Raw genomic sequence first — 23,502 nt, 5'->3', positions numbered from 1 at the left:
ATTTATTGAAGAGACTGTCTTTTTTCCATTGAATATTTTTTCCTGTTTTGTCGAAGATTATTTGACCATAGAGTTGAGGGTCCATATCTGGGCTCTCCACTCTGTTCCACTGGTCTATGTGTCTGTTTTTATGCCAGTACCACGCTGTCTTGGTGATCACAGCTTTGTAGTAAAGCTTGAAATCGGGTAACGTGATGCCGCCAGTTTTGTTTTTGTTTTTCAACATTTCCTTAGCAATTTGGGGTCTCTTCTGGCTCCATACAAATTTTAGGATTATTTGCTCCAGCTCTTTGAAAAATATCGGTGGAATTTTGATCGGAATGGCATTAAAAGTATAGATTGCTCTAGGTAGTATAGACATTTTAACAATGTTTATTCTTCCAATCCAAGAGCATGGAATGGTCTTCCATCTTTTTGTGTCTTCTTCAATTTCTTTCATGAGTGTTCTGTAGTTCCTCGAGTATGGGTCCTTTACTTCTTTGGTTAGGTTTATGCCCAGGTATCTTATGGTTCTTGGTGCTATAGTAAATGGAATTGATTCTCTAATTTCCCTTTCTGTATTTTCATTGTTGGTGTATAAAAAAGCCACTGATTTTTGTACATTGACTTTGTATCCTGCCACGTTACTGAATTGCTGTATGAGTTCTAGTAGTTTGGGGGTGGAGTCTTTGGGGTTTTCCATATAAAGAATCATGTCATCTGCGAAGAGAGAGAGTTTGACTTCTTCCTTGCCAATTTGGATACCTTTTATTTCTCTTTGTTGTCTGATTGCTGTTGCTAGAACTTCTAATACTATGTTGAACAAGAGTGGTGAGAGTGGGCATCCTTGTCGTGTTCCTGATCTCAACGGGAAGGCTGCAAGCTTTTTCGCATTGAGGATGATATTTGCTGTGGGTCTTTCATAGATAGATTTTATGAAGTTCAGGAATGTTCCCTCTATCCCTATACTTGGAAGCGTTTTCATCAGGAACGGATGCTGGATTTTGTCAAATGCTTTTTCTGCATCAATTGAGAGGACCGTGTGGTTCTTCTCTCTTCTCTTATTGATGTGTTCTATCACACTGATTGATTTGCGAATGTTGAACCAACCTTGCAACCCAGGGATGAATCCCACCTGGTCATGGTGGATAATCTTTTTAATGTGCTGCTGGATCCTGTTTGCTAGGATCTTGTTGAGAATCTTTGCATCCATATTCATCAGTGATATTGGTCTGAAATTCTCTTTTTTGGTAGGGTCTTACCTGGTTTGGGGATCAGAGTAATGCTGGCTTCATAAAAAGAGTCTGGAAGTTGTCCTTCTGCTTCAATTTTTTGGAACAGCTTCAGGAGAATTGGTGTTATTTCTTCTTTGAAAGTTTGGTAGAATTCCCCAGGGAATCCGTCAGGTCCTGGGCTCTTGTTTTTTTGGGAGGTTTTGATCACTGCTTCAATCTCATTACTAGATATTGGTTTATTCAGCTTGTCAATTTCTTCCTGGTTCAATTTTGGGAGTTTGTAGCTTTCCAGGAATGCATCCATTTCATCTAGGTTGCTTAGCTTATTGGCATATAACTGTTGGTAATAATTTCTGATGATTGTTTCTATTTCCTTGGTGTTAGTTGTGATCTCTCCCTTTTCATTCATAATTTTATTAATTTGGGCTTTCTCTCTTTTCTTTTGGATTAGTGTGGCTAATGGTTTATCGATCTTATTGATTCTTTCAAAAAACCAGCTTCTAGTTTCATTGATACGTTCTACTGTATCTCTGGTTTCTACCTCATTGATCTCTGCTCTAATCTTGATTATTTCCCTTCTTGCATGTGGAGTTGGTTTGATTTGTTGTTGATTCTCCAGTTCTTTAAGGTGTAGAGACAGCTGGTGTATTCTGGATTTTTCAATGTTTTTGAGGGAGGCTTGGATGGCTATGTATTTCCCCCTTAGAACCGCCTTTGCTGTATCCCATAGGTTTTGGACCGAGGTGTCTTCATTCTCATTGGTTTCCATGAATTGTTTAAGTTCTTCTTTGATCTCCTGGTTGATCCAAGCATTCTTAAGCAAGGTGGTCTTTAGCTTCCAGGTGTTTGAGTTCCTTCTGAACTTTTCCTTGTGATTGAGCTCCAGTTTCAAAGCATTGTGATCGGAGAATATGCAGGGAATAATGTCAGTCTTTTGGTATCACTTGAGTCCTGCTTTGTGACCCAGTATGTGGTCTATTCTGGAGAAGGTTCCATGTGCACTTGAGAAGAATGAGTATTCTGTTGTTTTAGGGTGGAATGTTCTATATACGTCGATGAGGTCCATCTGGTCCAATGTTTCATTCAATGCTCTTATTTCTTTATTAATTTTCTGCCTCGATGATCTGTCTATTTCTGAGAGAGGCGTATTAAGATCTCCTACTATTATTGTATTCATATCAATATGACTCTTTAATTTGATTAATAGTTTTCTTATGTAATTGGGTGCTCCCATATTGGGGGCATAGATATTCACAATTGTTAGATCGTCTTGGCGGATAGTCCCTTTAAGAATTATGTAGTGTCCTTCTGTATCTCTGACTACAGTCTTTAGTTTAAAATCTAATTTATCTGATATGAGAATCGCTACTCCGGCCTTCTTTTGAGGCCCATTGGCATGAAAGATGCTTCTCCATCCCTTCACTTTCAGTCTGGGTGTATCCTTAGGTTCAAAATGGGTCTCTTGTAGACAACATATGGATGGGTCCTGTCGTTTTATCCAATCTGCAACCCTGTGTCGTTTTATGGGCGCATTTAGGCCATTCACATTGAGAGTGATTATTGAGAGATAGGTTTTTATTGACATCGTGTTGCCTTTGAAGTCTTTCTGTCTATAGATTGTTTCTATATTTCTGTTCAATGATTTTCTTAGGATTTTTTCTCTTTTATAGGACCCCCCTTAACATTTCCTGCAGTGTCGGTTTGGTGGTTGCATAGTCTTTTAAGCCTTGCCGGTCTTGGAAACTCTTTATCTCTCCTTCCATTTTAAATGTCAGTCTTGCTGGATAGAGTATTCTTGGTTGCATGTTCTTCTCATTTAGTACTCTGAATATATTTTGCCAGCCCTTCCTGGCTTTCCAGGTCTCTGTGGAAAAGTCTGACGTTATTCTAATGGGCTTTCCTCTGTATGTAAGAAGCTTCTTTGTCCTAGCTGCTTTTAAGAGGGTCTCTCTTGAAACATAATTCCCCATTTTAACGATAAGGTGCCGTGAGGACTTTCGAGAATCTAAAATCTTGGGAGGAAATCTTTCTGCCTCTAGTACATGAACGTTGTTTCCATTCGTGAGATTGGGAAAATTTTCATAGACAACTTCTTCCACTATATCTTCTAGACTTCTTTCTTTTTCTTCCCCTTCAGGGATTCCAATAATTCTGACGTTGGAACGTTTCATGGCATCGTTTATTTCCCTGATTCTGTTTTCGTGGCTTCTGAGCTGTTTGTTCCAGGCTTCCTCCTGATCCTTTCTCTCTATCTGTTTGTCCTCCAGATCACTAATTCTATCTTCTGTCTCAGTTACCCTAGCTTTTAGAGAATTTAGATTGGATTGGAACTCATTGAGAGCATTTTGAACATCATCCCTGGTGGCTTTCAGTTCTGCCCTAACATTGTGAACATCATCCCTGGTGGCTTTCAGTTCTGCCCTAATCAATTCTGTTTGGTCATCCATGGCTTTCTCCAACCTAGCTATTGCCTGGATAATTGTTAGTCTGAATTCCTTTTCTGACATATTGTCTATGTCGATAGCCATTAGCTCTGTTGCAGAAGGCCCATCCTCTGTATTTTTCTTCTGTTGGGTATTCCTCCTCCTAGTCATTTTGGTAAGAGATGACTAAACAGATGCAGCTGGACTTATCGATTGTGGTGCAGTCAATGTTCACCCTGGAACGCTTCTGTGCAATCAGGATTCCCCACCCAAATGAGAGAAAAAGAACATAAAAAGAAATAGAGAAGAAGAAAGAAAAAAAAAAGGGGGAAAGGAAAGAGGGGAAAAAAAGGAAAAAAAAGGAAAAAAAAGGGAAAAAAAAGAGAGAGAGAGATAGGAAAAAAAGGGAAGATAAAAGAGAAGGCTCAGCCCAAATAGGCCACAAGGTAAGATTTGTGGAGTATACAAACAAAAACAGACAGACAAAAAGAGTGATAAGAGTATATGACAAGAGAAAAAAATATGTATATATAAGCAAAAAAAAAGGGAAGAACCTCATCAGAAAGAACCCCAAGTATAAGGTTTATATATAATTGGACAAACACAAATTCACAGAAACACTGACAGAAGGAAAAATTGGGAGAATGGTTATAGATTCTCAGTGTGGGTGAGGAAGGTTATTTTGATTCTTCCTGAAGGTATCTTGATGTTTTTGTTAAGGGACTCAACTTTCCTAAGTTACACGGGGATTAGAAACTGGTTTGCCTATAGGGGTAGCATTGATTGGGGAAAGGGGATTACCTTGAAGTTTAACTCTATATGTATAGTAGAAAATAAAAATTAAAAAAGAATAAACTAGACTAAACTAAGTTAAAATTAAAAAGAATTAAAAAAATAGAAAAACAAAAGAAAAACACGGGTATATGTATCAAAAAGTTCAGGTTAGAAGGTTATTAAAGAATTTGATGTACTGGACATCTCAGTGTGATGCTAAATAGGTTAAAAAATTATAAAAAGTATAAAAAATAGGTTAAAAAATTTAAAAAGAACCAGAATATTGGTAAAGAGTTAAAAATAAATGTTGTATTTATGAAGTAGTGGTGATTGTTCTCTTGTAGTCTTTTTTTTTTTTTTTTCTTCCTTCCTGGTTGGTTTTCTGGGGGAGGGGCCTGCCACGTGGGTTTTCAGACAATGATGTTCCCTGAGTTAGGTCCTCCCGCTCCCCTCAAGGGGGTGAGCTCTTTTTTTTTCAGGAAACTGTTTTTTTTCAGCCTTTTGTTCTCTGGGGGTTTTTATGTTCTTTCATCTGCTTTCTCTTGCCTTGACAGCTTTTGATGGTTTTTGGAGGTTTAGAGGAGAGCAAACAGCACCCCAACCTCCCTCTCAGAGAGAAGCCTCAGACTGTTTTGCAAAAGCTGCTGGCAGAGTCGGTTCTGAGTCACTGTCCCTGGGGATGCAGGAGCTCCTCGTTGTACCCAAAACCAGGGCAGCGGTGGCTGTCTAGGCAGCTCCAGACCGCCAGAGAGGTTCCGAGCAGAGATCGCGCACTGAGATTTTCCCGCTGTCCCGGGCTGGGAATGTCTGGTTTTTCTGGCTGCCAGAGCTCCAGGTTAGCGCCTATGAGCACCTTTCCCAAGGGAGGGTGTGGGACGCGCGCGTTTCAGGATTGCCGTCTGGCCAGGCTCCCAGCCCCTCACGGGAGCCCGACCCCACTCGTTCTCGGGCGCGCTGGCGTTCAGGTGCACTGGCTGCTCAGGGACGGAGACCTGATTTCTCCGCCGCACTCTCTCTGGCTCCGCGCCAGGGGAGGCTGTCCTGGGTCCGGGGACTTAGGTCCCTGACCCTAACCGCCCAGGTTCCCACTATTACCCCCCCGCGATCCTTTGCTCTTTGTTTTTTGAGTGCTTTCAACCAGACTCCAAGTTAATGCTGGTCCCCAGACGCAGAGCACTCTCGTGTTGGGGTGTTACTTTCCGATCGGTCCCCTCTGGTGGCTCCCTCCCCCTTTTGTTTATCTTCCGATATCAGTCAGACGTTCCCAGTCTGCTTTACCTGCCACTGGCGTCTTCTGCTCCTGTAGAGATCCAGACGTGTATAATTCTGATCTCAGGCTGATTTCATGGGTGGTCGGAGTTCTTTGGTAGGTAATCAGCTCACTTTAGGGTACAGGTTGAAATGGTGCCTCCTCTACTTCCACGCCATCTTGACTCCCCTAATTTTATTTATTTGACAGATAGACAGATCACAAGTAAGCAGAGAGGTAGGCAGGGGGGTGGGGGAGCAGGTCCCTGCTGAGCAGAGAGCCCAATGTGGGGCTTGATCTCAGGACACTGAAACCATGACCTGAGCTGAAGGCAGAGGCTTAACCCACTGAACCACCCAGGTGGCCCTATTCTTTTAAATTTGTTAGTGTGTGTTTTAGATATAGAATGTGGTCTATCTTACTGAATGTTCCATGTGAGCTTGAGAAGAATGTGTATTCTGCTATTGTTAGATGAAAGAGTCTGTAGTTGTTAATTATATCAGTTAATTTATGGTGCTGTTGTGTTCAACTATATCTACACTTGTTTTTTGCCTGCTGATCTGTCCATTTTTGATAGAGGGCTCCAACTATAATATCAGTTTTTGCCTCACGTATTTCAATTCCCTGTTGTTAGGCACATATACATTAAAGATTGTTGTGACTTCTTGGCTAAGTGTCCCTCCTGTGCTTGCTGACCATAACCACTTTCCCTGCTCCACTGCTTGGGCACTCTATCAGTTCAGGCACCCCCATTTGTTCTGTATCTCCTGGGATTCTAAGACCACAATGACCCACCTAGAATTCTGCCCTTTTCATTCCCTGAGCCCCTTTCAGAAAGAGATATCTCTCATTGGAGCACAATTCTAAGGGTTTCCAATTTTGCACGCCAGTGTTATATTACTTTCCAGTAGCCAGTTTATGGAGGCTCCCTTCCCCTCTGTTTATCTTCTGATACTTCCCCTCAGATTCACTTCTCCACACCTCTTACCTTGCAAAAAGCAGTCACTTTTCTGCATGTAGAGTTCCAGATATATTTTCTAACATCTTTGGCTGATTTTGTAGGTGTTCAGAATGGTTTGATAGATATCCAGCTAAATTCAAGGGACCAGATGAAACAAGGTCCCCTACTCTTCTGCCATGAGACTTACTTTTAGATCCAAAGACAAACTGGTTGATATTGAAAGGATAGAAAAAATATTCTATGCAAACAGTAACCAAAAGAGTGCAGGGGTGCTTGTATTATCAGACAATATAGTCTTTAAATAAAAACAGTTATTATGCTAAGTGAAATAAGTCAATCAGAAAAAGAAAATTATCCTATGATTTCACTCATGTGGAATTAAAAAAAAAAAAAACAAAACAGAGGATCATAGGGGGAGGGAGGGAAAAATAAAACAAGATGAAATCAGAGATGGAGACAAACCATAAAAGACTCTGAACTATAGGGAACAAAAAACTGGAGGGGAGGCAGGTAGGGGGATGGGCTAACTGGGTGATGGGGATTAAGGAGGGCACAAGATGTAATGAGCACTGGGTGTTATATGCAACTGATGAATAACTGAACTCTACCTCTAAAACTAATGATATACTATATGTTAATTAATTGAATTTAAATAAAAATTTTAAAAATGTTATTAAAAATTTACATATTAATAAAAAATTTAATACAGCAAGAAACCTTAACAATTATAAACAATTGCACATATAATAATATCAAAATAAGAAGCAAAAATAGGCAGAATCAAGGGAGAAACAGATATTTCTATAATAACAAGGAGATTTCAATCTCACTATTGATAATGATTGTACAACTAGACAGAAGATAAGTAAGGAAACAGAAGACTGTACAACAAAATAAACCAACTGATCTAACAAACATTTATAGAACACTGTACTAAACAACAGAATACACATTTGTGTCAAGTGCATATGGGGCATTCTTTGGGAGAGACCAAACATTTGGGCACAAATTAAGGCTCAATAGATGAAAAAGAAAGGTATTATACAAAATCTCTTCTATGACTATAGCAGGATGAAGTTAAACATCAGTAACAAGGAAAACTGGAAAATTCATTTGTGGAAATTAAGCAACACTCTTAAACAATAGATCAAAGAAGAAATCACAAGGGAAATTAGAAAATACTTAGACAATGAAAAGGAAAAGACAATATATCGAAATCACTGGATTCAATAAAAACAGTGCTTGGGGGGTAATACATAGCTAAATAATATAAAAACATTGGAAAAATATGCCAAGGAGCAGGCTAAGCCACCCTTAATTTAAAAAATTATATTCTTCCCACAACAATATAGAATAATACGAAAACAAATTACTTGTGTGTTCGATTGTTAGAAGCATCATTCAAGCACTCTTGTCTTTGATAAATGTCTAAGGAGAGTGCTTTAGTCCTGATGAGAATAAGTTTCTCTTATTCTTAGGAATATGCAAGGGCCTCTGAAAATTGAGCTCAATGTCTCAAGTCCTTGTCAAAATTTTCTACCAACACAGAAGATGGGTTCTCAAACTGTGGCCTGAGTCATGCCCCCATGAACTCTGCACACGGGTAGGGGATCCTCTACTGCTTGAAATGGTTTCTTTTTTTTTAAGTTTTGACACACCTGTGACAAATAATGTGAAATCTCGTGGCTTTTGTCCATGATTAGAGCCAAGTCAGCTGCAGAGCTGAGTCTTCTTTTTTTTAATGGCACGCACCATGTGATTCCATTATGCAAAAGAATGCAGGATATAGTTCTTGTATTAAAAGGCATTGTAGTCACACATGAAATCACTTTGAATACAACAAGGAAACAACTTAGGGCAGTTGTGGTATATGCTGAAAGCATTTAGAGAATGTGTATGTGTGTTTGTGTTATTAGTACTATGCTGAAGTGTGACTTCCTTCTAGAATGTTTATACATCTTGTGTGTATGCCTACTAATCTGGACTGTAGCAGAGAACCCAAGTGACAATGCTTCAGCTTAGTTTGGGCTTCTAAAAGCTTCTATCAGAGAGAATCTTAGGGAGATGGGGGCGTGTAGAGTCATTGAGGGAGGGGCTTTTTATGTCTGTTCAAAAGCAATTGCCTGGGAACTAGACACTAAATGTTTTGGATGAAGTCGTGTCAGCAACTTAGCAGACCCCAAGGTTTCAAGCACTTCAGGAATGGTGTCATCAGATGAGTTAGAAAAATTGATGCCATCATAATGTGAGGAACTCCCATCCAATCAAGGCTAAGCCTCCCTTAGGTCTAATTTATCCCATTGTTTTACTATGAATTATAATCTTGCATTAAGCTTTTTTAAAGAACACATTCACTTTGATTTTTAGCATTAGTAAAATAATGGTAGTGATTATTTATTGCCCATTTGCTCTGTGCCAGGTTGGTTTAAGTGATTGACATAGATTCAGAAAATGCTCCCCAAATGGATTGTAGATAATTACTATCATTGTGCACCTTCCACGAATGAGGAAACGGAGGAACATAAAGGAGAACTGACTTGCTCCAGGTCACAAAGCCAAACAGGAGGGGGAGGGCAATAAATATCCAATTAGTAAAGTCAATAAGCCACGTGGCACATGCTGGGTCTCCGAATATACATAATAAAGTTCAATTTTATGATTTTTAAAATCAACTGTACTGACATGTAATTTATGTAATATAAAGTGTATGCATTTTTGTACATTTTGATGAGTTGCAAACATTTATTCAGCTTTGTAAACACTATCACAATCTAAATATAGAACCTTCCATCACACTAAAGCATTCTGTTGTTCCTCTATCTAGTGAATCCCAAACCCCACCCTAGGCAACCAATGATGTGTTTCCTATCCCTCTATATTAGAGGTCTTTTCTAGAATTTTATAGAAAAGAGATGATACAGATTCTTGTGGTTGGCTTCTTTTCCCAGCCTAATCTTATTGAGATTTATCAATGTTGATACATCCATTAGCAGTTTTTTCTATTACTGAGTGCTATTCCATTCTAGTATCACTGTTTATACAAGTTATCTGTTGATGGACAATTTGGTTCTTTCTAATTTGGAGCTACTGTGAATAAAAGTTCCTTGAACATCTTAATAAAATTCTTTAGAAAAACTTAAAAAATTTTCTCGGTATAGTGTTTCTTTGGAGGCAAATATCTAGAACTCAAATTGTTAGTTGTAGGTATGATATTGTTAACTTTATAAGGAACTATCAAAGGGATTTGCAATACTATCACATTATAATTTTAGTTTGCATTTCCTTGATGACTAAAGCTTTGGACATCTCTTTTAGTATTTATTGGGTATCTATGTATCTTCTTTTCTAAAATGCCCGTTTTGATCTTCTCCTGTTTTGCCCATTTTAACTAGGTTGTTTGTATTATTATTATTATAATTATAATTTTTTCCCATTTTTAATATTCTTTACAAATTGTGGATGCAAGTACTTTATCAGATATAACTGTCAGATTAGGGACATTTTCTCCTAATCTGTGTTTTTTTTTTCCATTTTCATAATAAAATCTTGAAAAGCACTTTAAAAATTCATAAACTTCAACTTACCTTTTTTTGCTTTACTATTTGGTCTCAAAGTAAAATTACACTTTTCTGTTTTCTAACAAATATTGTACTGTTAGCTATTTTGTTTAGGTCTATATCTCATTTTGAATTAAGTATTTAATTATGATGTAAACATAAAAGTATATTTAAAATACACAATTATCCAATTATTTTATCACCATTTTTGAAAATAGTTATCCTTTCCCATCAAATTACACTGGAACATTTATCAAAAATCCATTGAAAATTTTCAGTTTTAGCTCAGATAAGTAGAGAACAGGAAAAAGTAATGCTCCCATCCATAAAAGAAAACAGCTAGGCAGACTTTAAGTTAGTAAGTTTTCTTGAATGCATCAGCTGAGATGGCAGGGTAAAAACTCATCCAAACTCTGGAGAGCTAGGTGGCTGCAGGGAGAAGCAAGGGCCCAAGCAGTTGCTTCATTGAGCCAGAGGTGGTCAGATATCATATAAAATGACCCTAATGAAAAAGCTAGACAACATGCATGATTAGATAGGTTATTTCAGGAGAGAGATAGAAATTTAATGAAATTTTAATGCTAGAAATAAAAAACACAGTATCATAAATGAAGAATGCCTTAAAAGGGCTCCTCAATATACTTGATACTGCTGAGAAAATAATCGGTGACATTGAAAATATGTGTATGTGTGTGTATGCTGAAATGTATGTTTTTTTCACTTTATGTATTTTAATGTTCACAAGCTTATTTTACAAAATTAGTCTTAGAAATATCTTCACATGTAATATTCCCCTACCTGCTTAACTGACTGTATAATCATTTGTTTTATTTAAATTCAATTTAATTAACAAATCTGTATGATTAGTTTCAGAGGTAGATTTTAGAGATTCATCAGTTCCATACAACATCCAGTGTACATTACTTCAAGTGTCCTCCTTAATACCCATCACCCAGTTGCCTCATCCCTCCACCCACCTCCTTTCTGGCAACCCTGTTTGTTTCCTATAGTTGAGTCTCTTATGGTTTGCCTCCTTCTTTGTTTTCTTATTTTATTTTTCCTTCCCTTCCCCAAGTTCATCTTTTTCATTTCTTAAATTCCACATGAGTGAAATCACATGGTATTTGTCTTTCTCTGATGCTTTCACTTAGTATAATATCCTCTAGTTCCATCCACATTGCTGCAAATGGCAAGTTTCTTTCTGTTTGATGGCTGAATAATATTCCATTGGGTATATATGTGCATGTGTATACGTGTGTGTGTGTGTGTAAACCACATCTTTATCCATTCATCTCTTGAAGGACATCTAGGCTCTTCGATATTTTAGCACGGCAACCCTGAGATAATACAAAAGTACACAGAAAACACTGTTTGGCTTTTTTGAAAACTGTTTAGTAAAAATATCCTTCCCTAGATGCACATGTGAGAAAGCAGCAGGAGAAATGAAATGTAGTATGGGATTCTGTCCAGTCAGATATTTGCTATAAAAGACTTATTAATCTACATGTGGTAAAATGTAACTGATGTCAGAACAGTTACTGAGCAAGGGGTATGTAATTGTATTATAATGATGTTGGGTTTCAATACACTTACAAATACCTGGTAAGTGGCATGTACATACACAAACACACATAGATTAAAAAATAGAGGAATCAGAAAATATTCACATTCAACGGTGTTCAGTTTATGCAACTTTTTATTTCTTTTTAATGCTTCTTATTCTAGTGAATGTCTACATTATCAATATTGTTATGTTTAACTGTTTTCATAATACATATGTAACAATAGCTTTATGAAACAATTTCTAAGTGGATGCTATTACTTACCTTTCTCAAATTGATAGATTCTCCCCCTGTAACACATTCTGAGAAAGATTAAAATTTGACAACCTGTTGGAAAACTTTCATATGTTTACAATTCAATTATCATATATTTGATGAGATATTATTTTTTGGTAAAGGACTTCCTACCTATGTTGAAATGTTGAGTTCCTTCCACTGATATTTACCTGACTGATGAGGAGGAGTTGTGGATAAAAACTATGGTCATTCAGGATATTATCAGGGGTTTCTCCTGTGTCAGGTTTCTGGTATATGTTGAGTTCAGATATCCACAGAAATCATATTCATAGGCTTTATTAGTTGAGGGTTTGGTGAGTATATATCAGGATAGAGTATACTCAAGCCTGTAGAAACTCAGTAACAAATTTATTTCCTTGCTGCAAAAAGACTGGTTACATGGAGGAAAAAACTCCATTCCAGTCACTCTTTACCCTGTTTCCTTCCATCCTGTACTCTCCCATCTTCAGTGCATGAGCCTCACGGTTTCACTGGGAGAAATCTCCACTCCATTTTAATAAGGGACAGGAGAAAATATTATTTTGAGGAATGTATTAAATGAGTCTGGTCATTGACACCCACATCCTACTAGCCAGAGGTTATTAATACGACACTATTTGGATGACACTGGTTGAGAAATTTAGACTAGGTGTGGCATGAGGGAAAAGAGGAAATGGTTATTGGTGAACAATTAATAGCCATTATATGGTTTATGGGGATTACTTCTGTGTAAGTCAAATTGAGGGCTGATTTATAATAGAAAAATTCCCACATCCATTACCTCGTTTTTTGTTTGTGTTGAAATAGTGTGAGGTCTATAATCTCTACATATTTTCTGTTGTACTGAGAAAAGGTGGCTTTTGGCTAAAAGTTATCAAACACATTACATTCTCAGTTTTCTTATTGTATCATTTATCTGATGATGAGTAAATTTTGATAATTGACACAGAGTTTTCACATTTTATTACATTCCCAGACCTTTCCTGCAGTGTGAGTTTTCTGAGGATTGAGTATAGAGTATTTCTTACGTTCATTCTCTCTGTAATTTCATTTCTTTAGTGGGTGAGTTCTCTGATCCATAATGATGACTGCACTTTGTATGAAAGACTGCCCATATAAAATATATTCCAAGAATTTCTCTTCTGTGTAAGTTCTCTGATGTTTGTGAAGATTGGTATCTTGCAGGGGAACTTGCAATAGTTTATCCTATTCACAGGGTTCTCTTTCTCTTTTATATTGTGAGATCTGATTTCTGGCTCAAAGTTTTTCCATATTCTTTACATTCATATGTTTAACTCCCTGTGTGGGCTTTCTGATGTTCTCTAAGGCTGGATTTCTGGCTGAAAGTTTTCCCACATTTATCACATTTATAGGGTTTCTCCCCTGTGTGAGTTCTCTGATGTACTCTGAGGTTTGATTTCTGGCTGAAAGCTTCTCCACAGTGATTACAATTATAGGGTTTCTCTCCTGTGTGAGTTCTCTGATGTTTTCTTAGGACTGACTTTTCACTGAAAGCTTTTCCACATTCATTACATTCATAGGGTTTCTCCCCTGTGTGAGTTCTCTGATGTCCTCTGAGATTTGATTTTTGCCTGAAAGTTTTTCCACACTCATCACATTTATAGGGTTTCTCCCCAGTGTGAGTTCTGTGATGCACTCTGAGGTTTGATTTCTGGCTGAAAGCTTCCCCACAATGATTACATTTATAGGGTTTCTCCCCTGTGTGAATTCTATGATGTCCTCTGAGTTGTGATTTCTGACCAAAAGCTTTCCCACACTGATTGCATTTATAGGGCTTCTCCCCTGTGTGAGTTCTATGATGTTTTCTTAGACCTGACTTCAGTTTGAAAGCTTTCCCACATTCATCACATTTATACGGTCTTTCCCCTGTGTGAGTTCTCCGATGATTTCTTAGGCCTGACATGTGGCTGAAAGCTTTCCCACATTCATTACATTCAAAGGGTTTCTCCCCTGTGTGAGTTCTCTGATGTACTATGAGGATTGACTTATAGTTGAAAGACTTCCCACATTCATTACACTCATAGGGTTTCTCCCCCGTGTGAGTTCTCTGATGTATTCTTAGACCTGACTTTGCACTGAAAGACTTCTCACAACCATCACATTTATAGGGTTTCTCTCCTGTGTGAGTTCTTTGATGTTTTCTTAGGCGTGATTTCTCACTGAAAGCTTTCCCACATGCATGACATTCGTAGGTTTTATCTCCTGTGTGACTTTCCAGAGGCTGAATCAGGAATGAATTCATAGTACAGGATTTTCCACATTCATTACATTCACAGGGTTTCAGTGTTATGTGAGTTCTCTGATGTATGTTGAAAGCTGACTGGCAACCTAATGTCTCTGTACATGTGTCATAATCAGAGGATTTGTCTGTTGTGTGAGTTCTCTGATGCCCTGGGGGGGCTGGATTACGGATGAAATTCTTTCCATATTCAAAGGGTTTCACTCCTATATGAATTTTCTGATGTTCTCTGTGTGATTTTTGGCTGAAAGGTTTCCCTTCTGTGTCAGTTCTTTGCATGATCCTATAGAAATTTTTTCTGTTTTTGGCACATTCATATTCATTAAATTCACAATGACTCTTCTCTTCTGGATTATTGCTATGAGAGACTATAAAAGTTGATTTATCACATTGTATTACCCCAAATTTACTGAATTTATAAGATTTCACTTTTGGGTGGATACTTTCAGATGCAATGAGAGCAGTCTTTTCAAGGAAAGCTTTTCCACGTTCATTGTACTCAGAAGCTTGCTGCAAAGTCTGAATTGCCTGATGCTGAATGACCTTCTCTTTATGACTGAAGGATTTCACATTTTTACTATAGACAAGTGATTTCTCGCTAGTATTAGTTCTGCCCTCCTTAATATTAAGGAGCCATTTCTCAGTAAGCTCATGAGCCTTCTTTCTTGAATATTGATAGTGTGGGGCCAATGAATTGAGATGCACGTAGGTAGGCCCTGTAGTATCAAATTTATAGGGCATTGTTCTTGCAGGTAAAATGTTTATGTCCAGATTACATGGTTCCGCTGTAGTCAGTGATTTGTTGGTGAACAAAACTTGCCACAAATATTTGCCTTGGTTTTCTAGGCTCTTCTCTGAATGTTGATTAGGTTGGGAGTCTGCTAAAAAATGAGAAAAATTAAACATACTTTAAGATATTTAACATACTTCTTATGGAATGGGACTTATAGATATATGCCCTATTATGTATCTGATGCCTCAGTTTCTGGCTCAGGTTAATAAAGTAATTTCAAGTGTATATTCTTTTTTTGCAAAAAAAAAAAAAAAAAAAACCAAAAAAAAAAAAAACACCCAAAAAACAAAAAACGAAAAACCTTTGTTAGTGGGACGAAACTAGAAATAAATATACATATGATTTGGCATCTTAAAGTATAGTTTTCAAAATTGGTTAAAGAATAAGATATAAAGAAAAGGAACAATTAAGAATGTAGAATATATTTGAGAGAATTGGCTCTTGGGAATAGAAAAGAGAGGAAAAAAGTAGTAAATGGGATGAATTCAACAAAGATTATGAAACTAAGTAGATTAAAAGGCTTTCAATGGATGTACCGGAGATAGAATTTGCATTAGGGAAAAATATGAGTCTAGATTCTTAGTCAAATATAGATTAAAACGGTAGCATAATCATTAGAATATGTGATTACATTTGGAGCTCCATTTTTTCTAGTCTACACAACATCACTAAGTTTATAATGGGACCAACTTCCTCATGGTGAAAAAAAAATTATTTGCCATGCTTTAATTCTCTCTGTGGTATTATTCACAAAAAAAAGTGTATCAGTAGAAGTAAAAACAAAATGATGGGACTTAAAGTAATTTTTCCACCTATAAGGGAGTCACTGGTCTATCCTGGTTTTGGTACCTTGGTATTATTGTTAAATAGTGAATATCTCTTGGTCATCAAACCTCAACGTTTCTCTTTTCAACTTGCTCATTATTTTCCCCAAACTAGTCCTGCTTGCCCAATCTTTGATTCTGTTTTTTTTTTTTTTTTTTGACTGGGAGAACCTTAAGGATCATGCTTCAAAAACTGGCCCTAAAAACTACAAGTATCCTTTGTATTTATTCAACATAAGTTTCTTATGCATATTTGACTGTTATTGCCCTTTTACAACCCACACTCCTAGCAAAAACATCAGGCCTATGCTAAAAATATTAGAAAGCCTTGAATACATTACCCTAGGCACCAAGAGATGAAAGATTTAAGTGATTCAGGAAAAATGTCACATTAACTACATGTTCATTGTGTGTTATAGCTACCATTCCACTAGTCCATAGTATTTTCTGCTGTAATCTTGTTATCAGTCCCCATTAAATGGTTCTTTTCCAGCAGTAACTTTATACGCACACTCTTTCCCTAAATTGACTTCCAATTTAATATTAGAACTATACAGAATCTAGATGTCTTTCAGGTACAGCAAAGCTATCTTCATTAAACTTAACAACAGAAAGACTTCTAATGTCTTCTTACAAATTTAAGCAATATTTACTTTAAAACCTGAAGGAAGTACCATTCTGCCTGTATCATTATTTTAACAAGGGATATACAGAGAGGGCCCATCTTTGTGACTGACGATTTTTTTTTTTAAAAGATTTTATTCATTTATTTGACAGAGAGAGAAATCACGAGTAGGTAGAGAGACAGGTAGAGAGAGAGGGAGAAGCAGGCATCCAGTTGAGCAGAGAGCCTGCTACGGGGTCAATCCCAGGACCCTGAGATCATGACCTGAACCAAAGGCAGAGGCTTAACCAACTGAGCCACCCAAGCGCCCTGTGACTCATATGACTTTTTTTTTTCCCATTTTATTTTTTAAGTGTAACAGTATTCATTGTTTTTGCACAACACCCAGTGCTCCATGCAAAACGTGCCCTCCCCATTACCCACCACCTGTTCCCCCAACCTCCCACCCCTGACCCTTCAAAACCCTCAGATTGTTTTCCAGAGTTCATAGTCTCTTATGGTTCGCCTCCCCTTCCAATTTTTTTTTTTTAATAAACATATAATGTATTTTTATCCCTAGGGGTACAGGTCTGTGAATCGCCAGGTTTACACACTTCACAGCACTCACGATAGCACATACCCTCCCCAATGTCCATAGCCCCCTCCCCCTCTCCCAATCCCACCTCCCCCCAGCAACCCCCAGTTTGTTTTGTGAGATTTAGAGTCATTTATGGTTTATCTCCCTCCCAATACCATCTTGTTTCATTTATTCTTCTCCTATCCCCCTAACACCCCATGTTGCTTCTCCATGTCCTCATATCAGGGAGATCATATGATAGTTGTCTTTCTCCGATTGACTTATTTCACTAAGCATGATACGCTCTAGTTCCATCCACGTCGTCGCAAATGGCAAGATTTCATTTCTTTTGATGGCTGCATAGTATTCCATTGTGTATATATACCACATCTTCTTTATCCATTCATCTGTTGATGGACATCTAGGTTCTTTCCATAGTCTGGCTATTGTAGACATTGCTGCTATAAACATTCGGGTACACGTGCCCCTTCGGATCACTATGTTTGTATCTTTAGGGTAAATACCCAGTAGTGCAATTGCTGGGTCATAGGGTAGTTCTATTTTCAACATTTTGAGGAACCTCCATGCTGTTTTCCAGAGTGGTTGCACCAGCTTGCATTCCCACCAACAGTGGAGGAGGGTTCCCCTTTCTCCGCATCCTCTCCAGCATCCGTCATTTCCTGACTTGTTAATTTTAGCGATTCTGACTGGTGTGAGGTGATATCTCATTGTGGTTTTGATTTGTATTTCCCTGATGCCGAGTGACGTGGAGCACTTTTTCATGTGTCTGTTGGCCATCTGGATGTCTTCTTTGCAGAAATGTCTGTTCATGTCCTCTGCCCATTTCTTGATTGGATTGTTTGTTCTTTGGGTGTTGAGTTTGCTAAGTTCCTTATAGATTTTGGATACTAGCCCTTTATCTGATATGTCGTTTGCAAATATCTTCTCCCATTCTGTCACTTGTCTTTTGGTTTTGTTAACTGTTTCCTTTGCTGTGCAGAAGCTTTTGATCTTGATGAAATCCCAATAGTTCATTTTTGCCCTTGCTTCCCTTGCCTTTGCTGATGTTCCTAGGAAGATGTTGCTACGGCTGAGGTCGAAGAGGTTGCTGCCTGCATTCTCCTCAAGGATTTTGATGGATTCCTTTCTCACATTGAGGTCCTTCATCCATTTGGAGTCTATTTTCGTGTGCGGTGTAAGGAAGTGGTCCAATTTCATTTTTCTGCATGTGGCTGTCCAATTTTCCCAGCACCATTTATTGAAGAGGCTGTCTTTTTTCCATTGGACATTCTTTCCTGCTTTGTCGAAGATTAGTTGACCATAGAGTTGAGGGTCGATTTCTGGGCTCTCTATTCTGTTCCACTGATCTATGTGTCTGTTTTTGTGCCAGTACCATGCTGTCTTGATGATGACAGCTTTGTAATAGAGCTTGAAGTCCGGAATTGTGATGCCACCAACTTTGGCTTTGTTCTTCAATATTCCTTTGGCTATTCGAGGTCTTTTCTGGTTCCATATAAATTTGAGGATTATTTGTTCCATTTCTTTGAAAAAAATGGACGGTATTTTTTTTTTTTTTTTTTGCTATCAATTCCTCAGCTCTTTTTTAATTTTTATTTTTTTTATTTAATTTTTTTATATTTATTTTTATTTGTTTATTTACAGCATAACAGTGTTCATTGTTTTGGCATCACACCCAGTGCTCCATGCAGTACGTGCCCTCCCTATTACCCACCACTTGGTTCCTCAACCTCTCCCCCCCCACACCCCTGCCACCCCTTCATAACCCTCTGGTTGTTTTTCAGAGTCCATAGTCTCTCATGGTTCATCTCCCCTTCCAGTTTCCCTCAACTCCCTCTCCTCTCCATCTCCCCATGTCCTCCATGTTATTTGTTATGCTCCACAAATAAGTGAGACCATATGATACTTGACTCTCTCTGCTTGACTTATTTCACTCAGCATAATTTCTTCCCGTCCCGTCCATGTTGCTACAAAAGTTGGGTATTCATCCTTTCTGATGGAGGCATAATACTCCATTGTGTATATGGACCACATCTTCCTTATCCATTCATCCGTTGAAGGGCATCTTGGTTCTTTCCACAGTTTGGCGACCGTAGCCATTGCTGCAATAAACATTGGGGTACAAATGGCCCTTCTTTTCACTACATCTGTATCTTTGGGGTAAATACCCAGCAGTGCAATTGCAGGGTCATAGGGAAGCTCTATTTTTAATTTCTTCAGGAATCTCCACACTGTTCTCCAAAGTGGCTGCACTAACTTGCATTCCCACCAACAGTGGAAGAGGGTTCCCCTTTCTCCACATCCTCTCCAACACACGTTGTTTCCTGTCTTGCTAATTTTGGCCATTCTAACTGGTGTTAGGTGGTATCTCAATGTTGTTTTAATTTGAATCTCCCTGATGGCTAGTGATGATGAACATTTTTCCATGTGTCTGATAGCCATTTGTATGTCTTCATTGGAGAAGTGTCTGTTCATATCTTCTGCCCATTTTTTGATATGATTATCTGTTTTGTGTGTGTTGAGTTTGAGAAGTTCTTTATAGATCCTGGATATCAACCTTTTGTCTGTACTGTCATTTGCAAATATCTTCTCCCATTCCGTGGGTTGCCTCTTTGTTTTGTTGACTGTTTCCTTTGCTGTGCAGAAGCTTTTGATCTTGAGGAAGTCCCAAAAGTTCATTTTTGCTTTTGTTTCCTTGGCCTTTGGAGACATATCTTGAAAGAAGTTGCTGTGGCGATATCCAAGAGGTTACTGCCTATGTTCTCCTCTAGGATTCTGATAGATTCCTGTCTCACGTTGAGGTCTTTTATCCATTTCGAGTTTATCTTGTGTACGGTGTAAGAGAATGGTCGAGTTTCATTCTTCTACATATCGCTGTCCAGTTTTCCCAGCACCATTTATTGAAGAGACTGTCTTTTTTCCATTGAATATTTTTTCCTGTTTTGTCGAAGATTATTTGACCATAGAGTTGAGGGTCCATATCTGGGCTCTCCACTCTGTTCCACTGGTCTATGTGTCTGTTTTTATGCCAGTAAAATGCTGATGGATGGTATTTTGATAGGGATTGCATTAAATGTGTAGATTGCTTTAGGTAGCATGGACATTTTCACAATATTTATTCTTCCAATCCAGGAGCATGGAACATTTTTCCATTTCTTTGTGTCTTCCTCAATTTCTTTCATGAGTACTTTATAATTTTCTGTGTATAGATTCTTAGCCTCTTTGGTTAGGTTTATTCCTAGGTATCTTATAGTCTTGGGTGCAATTGTAAATGGGATTGACTCCTTAATTTCTCTTTCTTCTGTCTTGTTGTTGGTGTACAGAAATGCAACTGATTTCTGTGCATTGATTTTATATCCTGACACTTTACTGAATTCCTGTACAAGTTCTAGCAGTTTTGGAGTGGAGTCTTTTGGGTTTTCCACATATAGTATCATATCATCTGCGAAGAGTGATAGTTTGACTTCTTCTTTACCAATTTGGATGCCTTTAATTTCTTTTTGTTGTCTGATTGCTGAGGCTAGGACTTCTAATACTATGTTGAATAGCAGTGGTGATAATGGACATCCCTGCCGTGTTCCTGACCTTAGCGGAAAAGCTTTCAGTTTTTCTCCATTGAGAATGATATTTGCGGTGGGTTTTTCATAGATGGCTTTGAAGCTATTGAGGTATGTGCCCTCTATCCCTACACTTTGAAGAGTTTTGATCAGGAAGGGATGCTGTACTTTGTCAAATGCTTTTTCAGCATCTATTGAGAGTATCATATGGTTCTTGTTCTTTCATTAATGTGTTCTATCACATTGATTGATTTGCGGATGTTGAACCAACCCTGCAGCCCTGGAATAAATCCCACTTGATCGTGGTGAATAATCCTTTTAATGTACTGTTGAATCCTATTGGCTAGTACTTTGGCGAGAAATTTTGCGTCTGTGTTCATCAAGGATATTGGTCTGTAGTTCTCTTTTTTGGTGGGATCCTTGTCTGGTTTGGGAATCAAGGTGATGCTGGCCTCATAAAATGAGTTTGGAAGTTTTCTTTCCATTTCTATTTTTGGAACAGTTTCAGGAGAATAGGAATGAGTTCTTCTTTAAATGTTTGGTAGAATTCCCCTGGGAAGCCATCAGGCCCTGGGCTTTTGTTTGTTTGGAGATTTTTGATGACTGTTTCAATCTCCTTACTGGTTATGGGCCTGTTCAGGTTTTCTATTTCTTCCTGGCTCAGTTGTGGTAGTTTATATGTCTCTAGGAATGCATCCATTTCTTCCAGATTGTCCAATTTGTTGGCGTAGAGTTGCTCATAGTATGTTCCTATAATTGTCTGTATTTCTTTGGTGTTAGTTGTGATCTCTCCTCTTTCATTCATGATTTTATTGATTTGGGTCCTTTCTCTTTTCTTTTTGATGAGTCTGGCCAGGGGTTTATCAATCTTATTGATTCTTTCAAAGAACCAGTTCCTAGTTTCATTGATTTTTTCTATTGTTTTTTTTTTGGTTTCTATTTCATTGATTTCTGCTCTGATCTTTATGATTTCTCTTCTCCTGCTGGGTTTAGGGTTTCTTTCTTATTCTTTCTCCAGCTCCTTTACGTGTAGGGTTAGGTTGTGTACTTGAGACCTTTCTTGTTTCTTGAGAAAGGCTTGTACCACTATATATTTTCCTCTCAGGACTGCCTTTGCTGTGTCCCACAGATTTTGAACCCTTGTGTTTTCATTATCATTTGTTTCCATGAATTTTTTCAATTCTTCTTTAATTTCCTGGTTGACCCATTCATTCTTTAGAAGGATGCTGTTTAGTCTCCATGTATTTGGGTTCTTTCCAGCTTTCCTCTTGTGATTGAGTTCTAGCTTCAGAGCATTGTGGTCTGAAAATATGCAGGGAATGATCCTAATCTTTTGATACCGGTTGAGACCTGATTTGTGACCCAGGATGTGATCTATTCTGGAGAAGGTTCCATGTGCACTAGAGAAGAATGTGTATTCTGTTGCTTTGGGATGAAATGTTCTGAATATATCTGTGATGTCCATCTGGTCCAGTGTGTCATTTAAGGCCTTTATTTCCTTGTTGATCTTTTGCTTGGATGATCTGTCCATTTCTGTGAGGGAGTGTTAAAGTCCCCTACTATTATTGTATTATTATTGATGTGTTTCTTTGATTTTGTTATTAAATGGTTGATATAGTTGGCTGCTCCCACATTAGGGGAATAGATATTTAAAATTGTTAGATCTTCTTGTTGGACAGACCCTTTGAGTAGGATATAGTGTCCTTCCTCATCTCTTATTATAGTCTTTGGCTTAAAATCTAATTGATCTGATATAAGGATTGCCACCCCAGCTTTCTTCTGATGCCCATTAGCATGGTAAATTGTTTTCCACTCCCTCACTTTAAATCTGGAGGTGTCTTCGCGTCTAAAATGAGTTTCTTGCAGGCAACATACTGATGGGTTTTGTTTTTTTTATCCATTCTGATACCCTGTGTCTTTTGATTGGAGCATTTAGCCCATCAACATTCAGGGTAACTATTGAGAGATATGAATTTAGTGCCATTATTAGCCTGTAAGGTGACTGTTCCTGTATATTGTCTCTGTACCTTTCTGATCTACTACTTTTAGGCTCTCTCTTTGCTTACAGGACCCCTTTCAATATTTCCTGTAGAGCTGGTTTGGTGTTTGCAAATTCTTTCAGTTTTTGTTTGTCCTGGAAGCTTTTGATCTCTCCTTCTATTTTCAATAGAAGCCTAGCTGGATAGAGTATTCTTGGCTGCATGTTTTTCTCGTTTAGTGCTCTGAATATATCATGCCAGCTCTTCCTGGCCTGCCAGGTCTCTGTGGATAAGTCTGCTGCCAATCTAATATTTTTACCATTGTATGTTACAGACTTCTTTTTTCGGGCTGCTTTCAGGATTTTCTCTTTGTCACTAAGACTTGTCAATTTTACTATTAGGTGACGGGGTGTGGACCTATTCTTGTTGACTTTGAGGGGGGTTCTCTGCATCTCCTGGATTTTGATGCTTGTTCCCTTTGCCATATTAGGGAAATTCTCTCCAATAATTCTCTCCAATAGACCTTCTGCTCCCTTCTCTGTTTCTTCTTCTTCTGGAATCCCAATTATTCTAATGTTGTTTCGTCTTATGGTGTCACTTATCTCTCGAATTCTCCCCTCATGGTCCAGTAGCTGTTTGTCCCTCTTTTGCTCGGCTTCCTTATTCTCTGTCATTTGGTCTTCTATATCACTAATTCTTTCTTCTGCCTCATTTATCCTAGCAGTGAGAGCCTCCATTTTTGATTGCATCTCATTAATAGCTTTTTTGATTTCAACTTGGTTAGATTTTCGTTCTTTAATTTCTCCAGAAAGGGCTTTAATATCTCCAGAGAGGGTTTCTCTAATATCTTCCATGCCTTTTTCGAGCCCGGCTA

General features: G+C 38.1%; 1 protein-coding gene across 1 annotated transcript in view; it reads right to left on the bottom strand.

The window, feature by feature from the left end:
• ZNF782 (zinc finger protein 782) overlaps positions 1 to 23,502 on the bottom strand; it is a 101,002-nt gene that overhangs the window by 43,283 nt on the left and 34,217 nt on the right. Inside the window, 1 exon segment of the mRNA XM_046021852.1 lies at positions 13,256 to 15,157. Within this exon segment, the coding sequence (XP_045877808.1) occupies positions 13,256 to 15,157 (1,902 nt within the window).

This window comes from Meles meles, chromosome 11 (genome assembly GCF_922984935.1).
Source record: "Meles meles chromosome 11, mMelMel3.1 paternal haplotype, whole genome shotgun sequence".
NCBI lineage: Eukaryota > Metazoa > Chordata > Mammalia > Carnivora > Mustelidae > Meles > Meles meles.
This window is presented reverse-complemented; position numbering and strand designations above follow the sequence as displayed.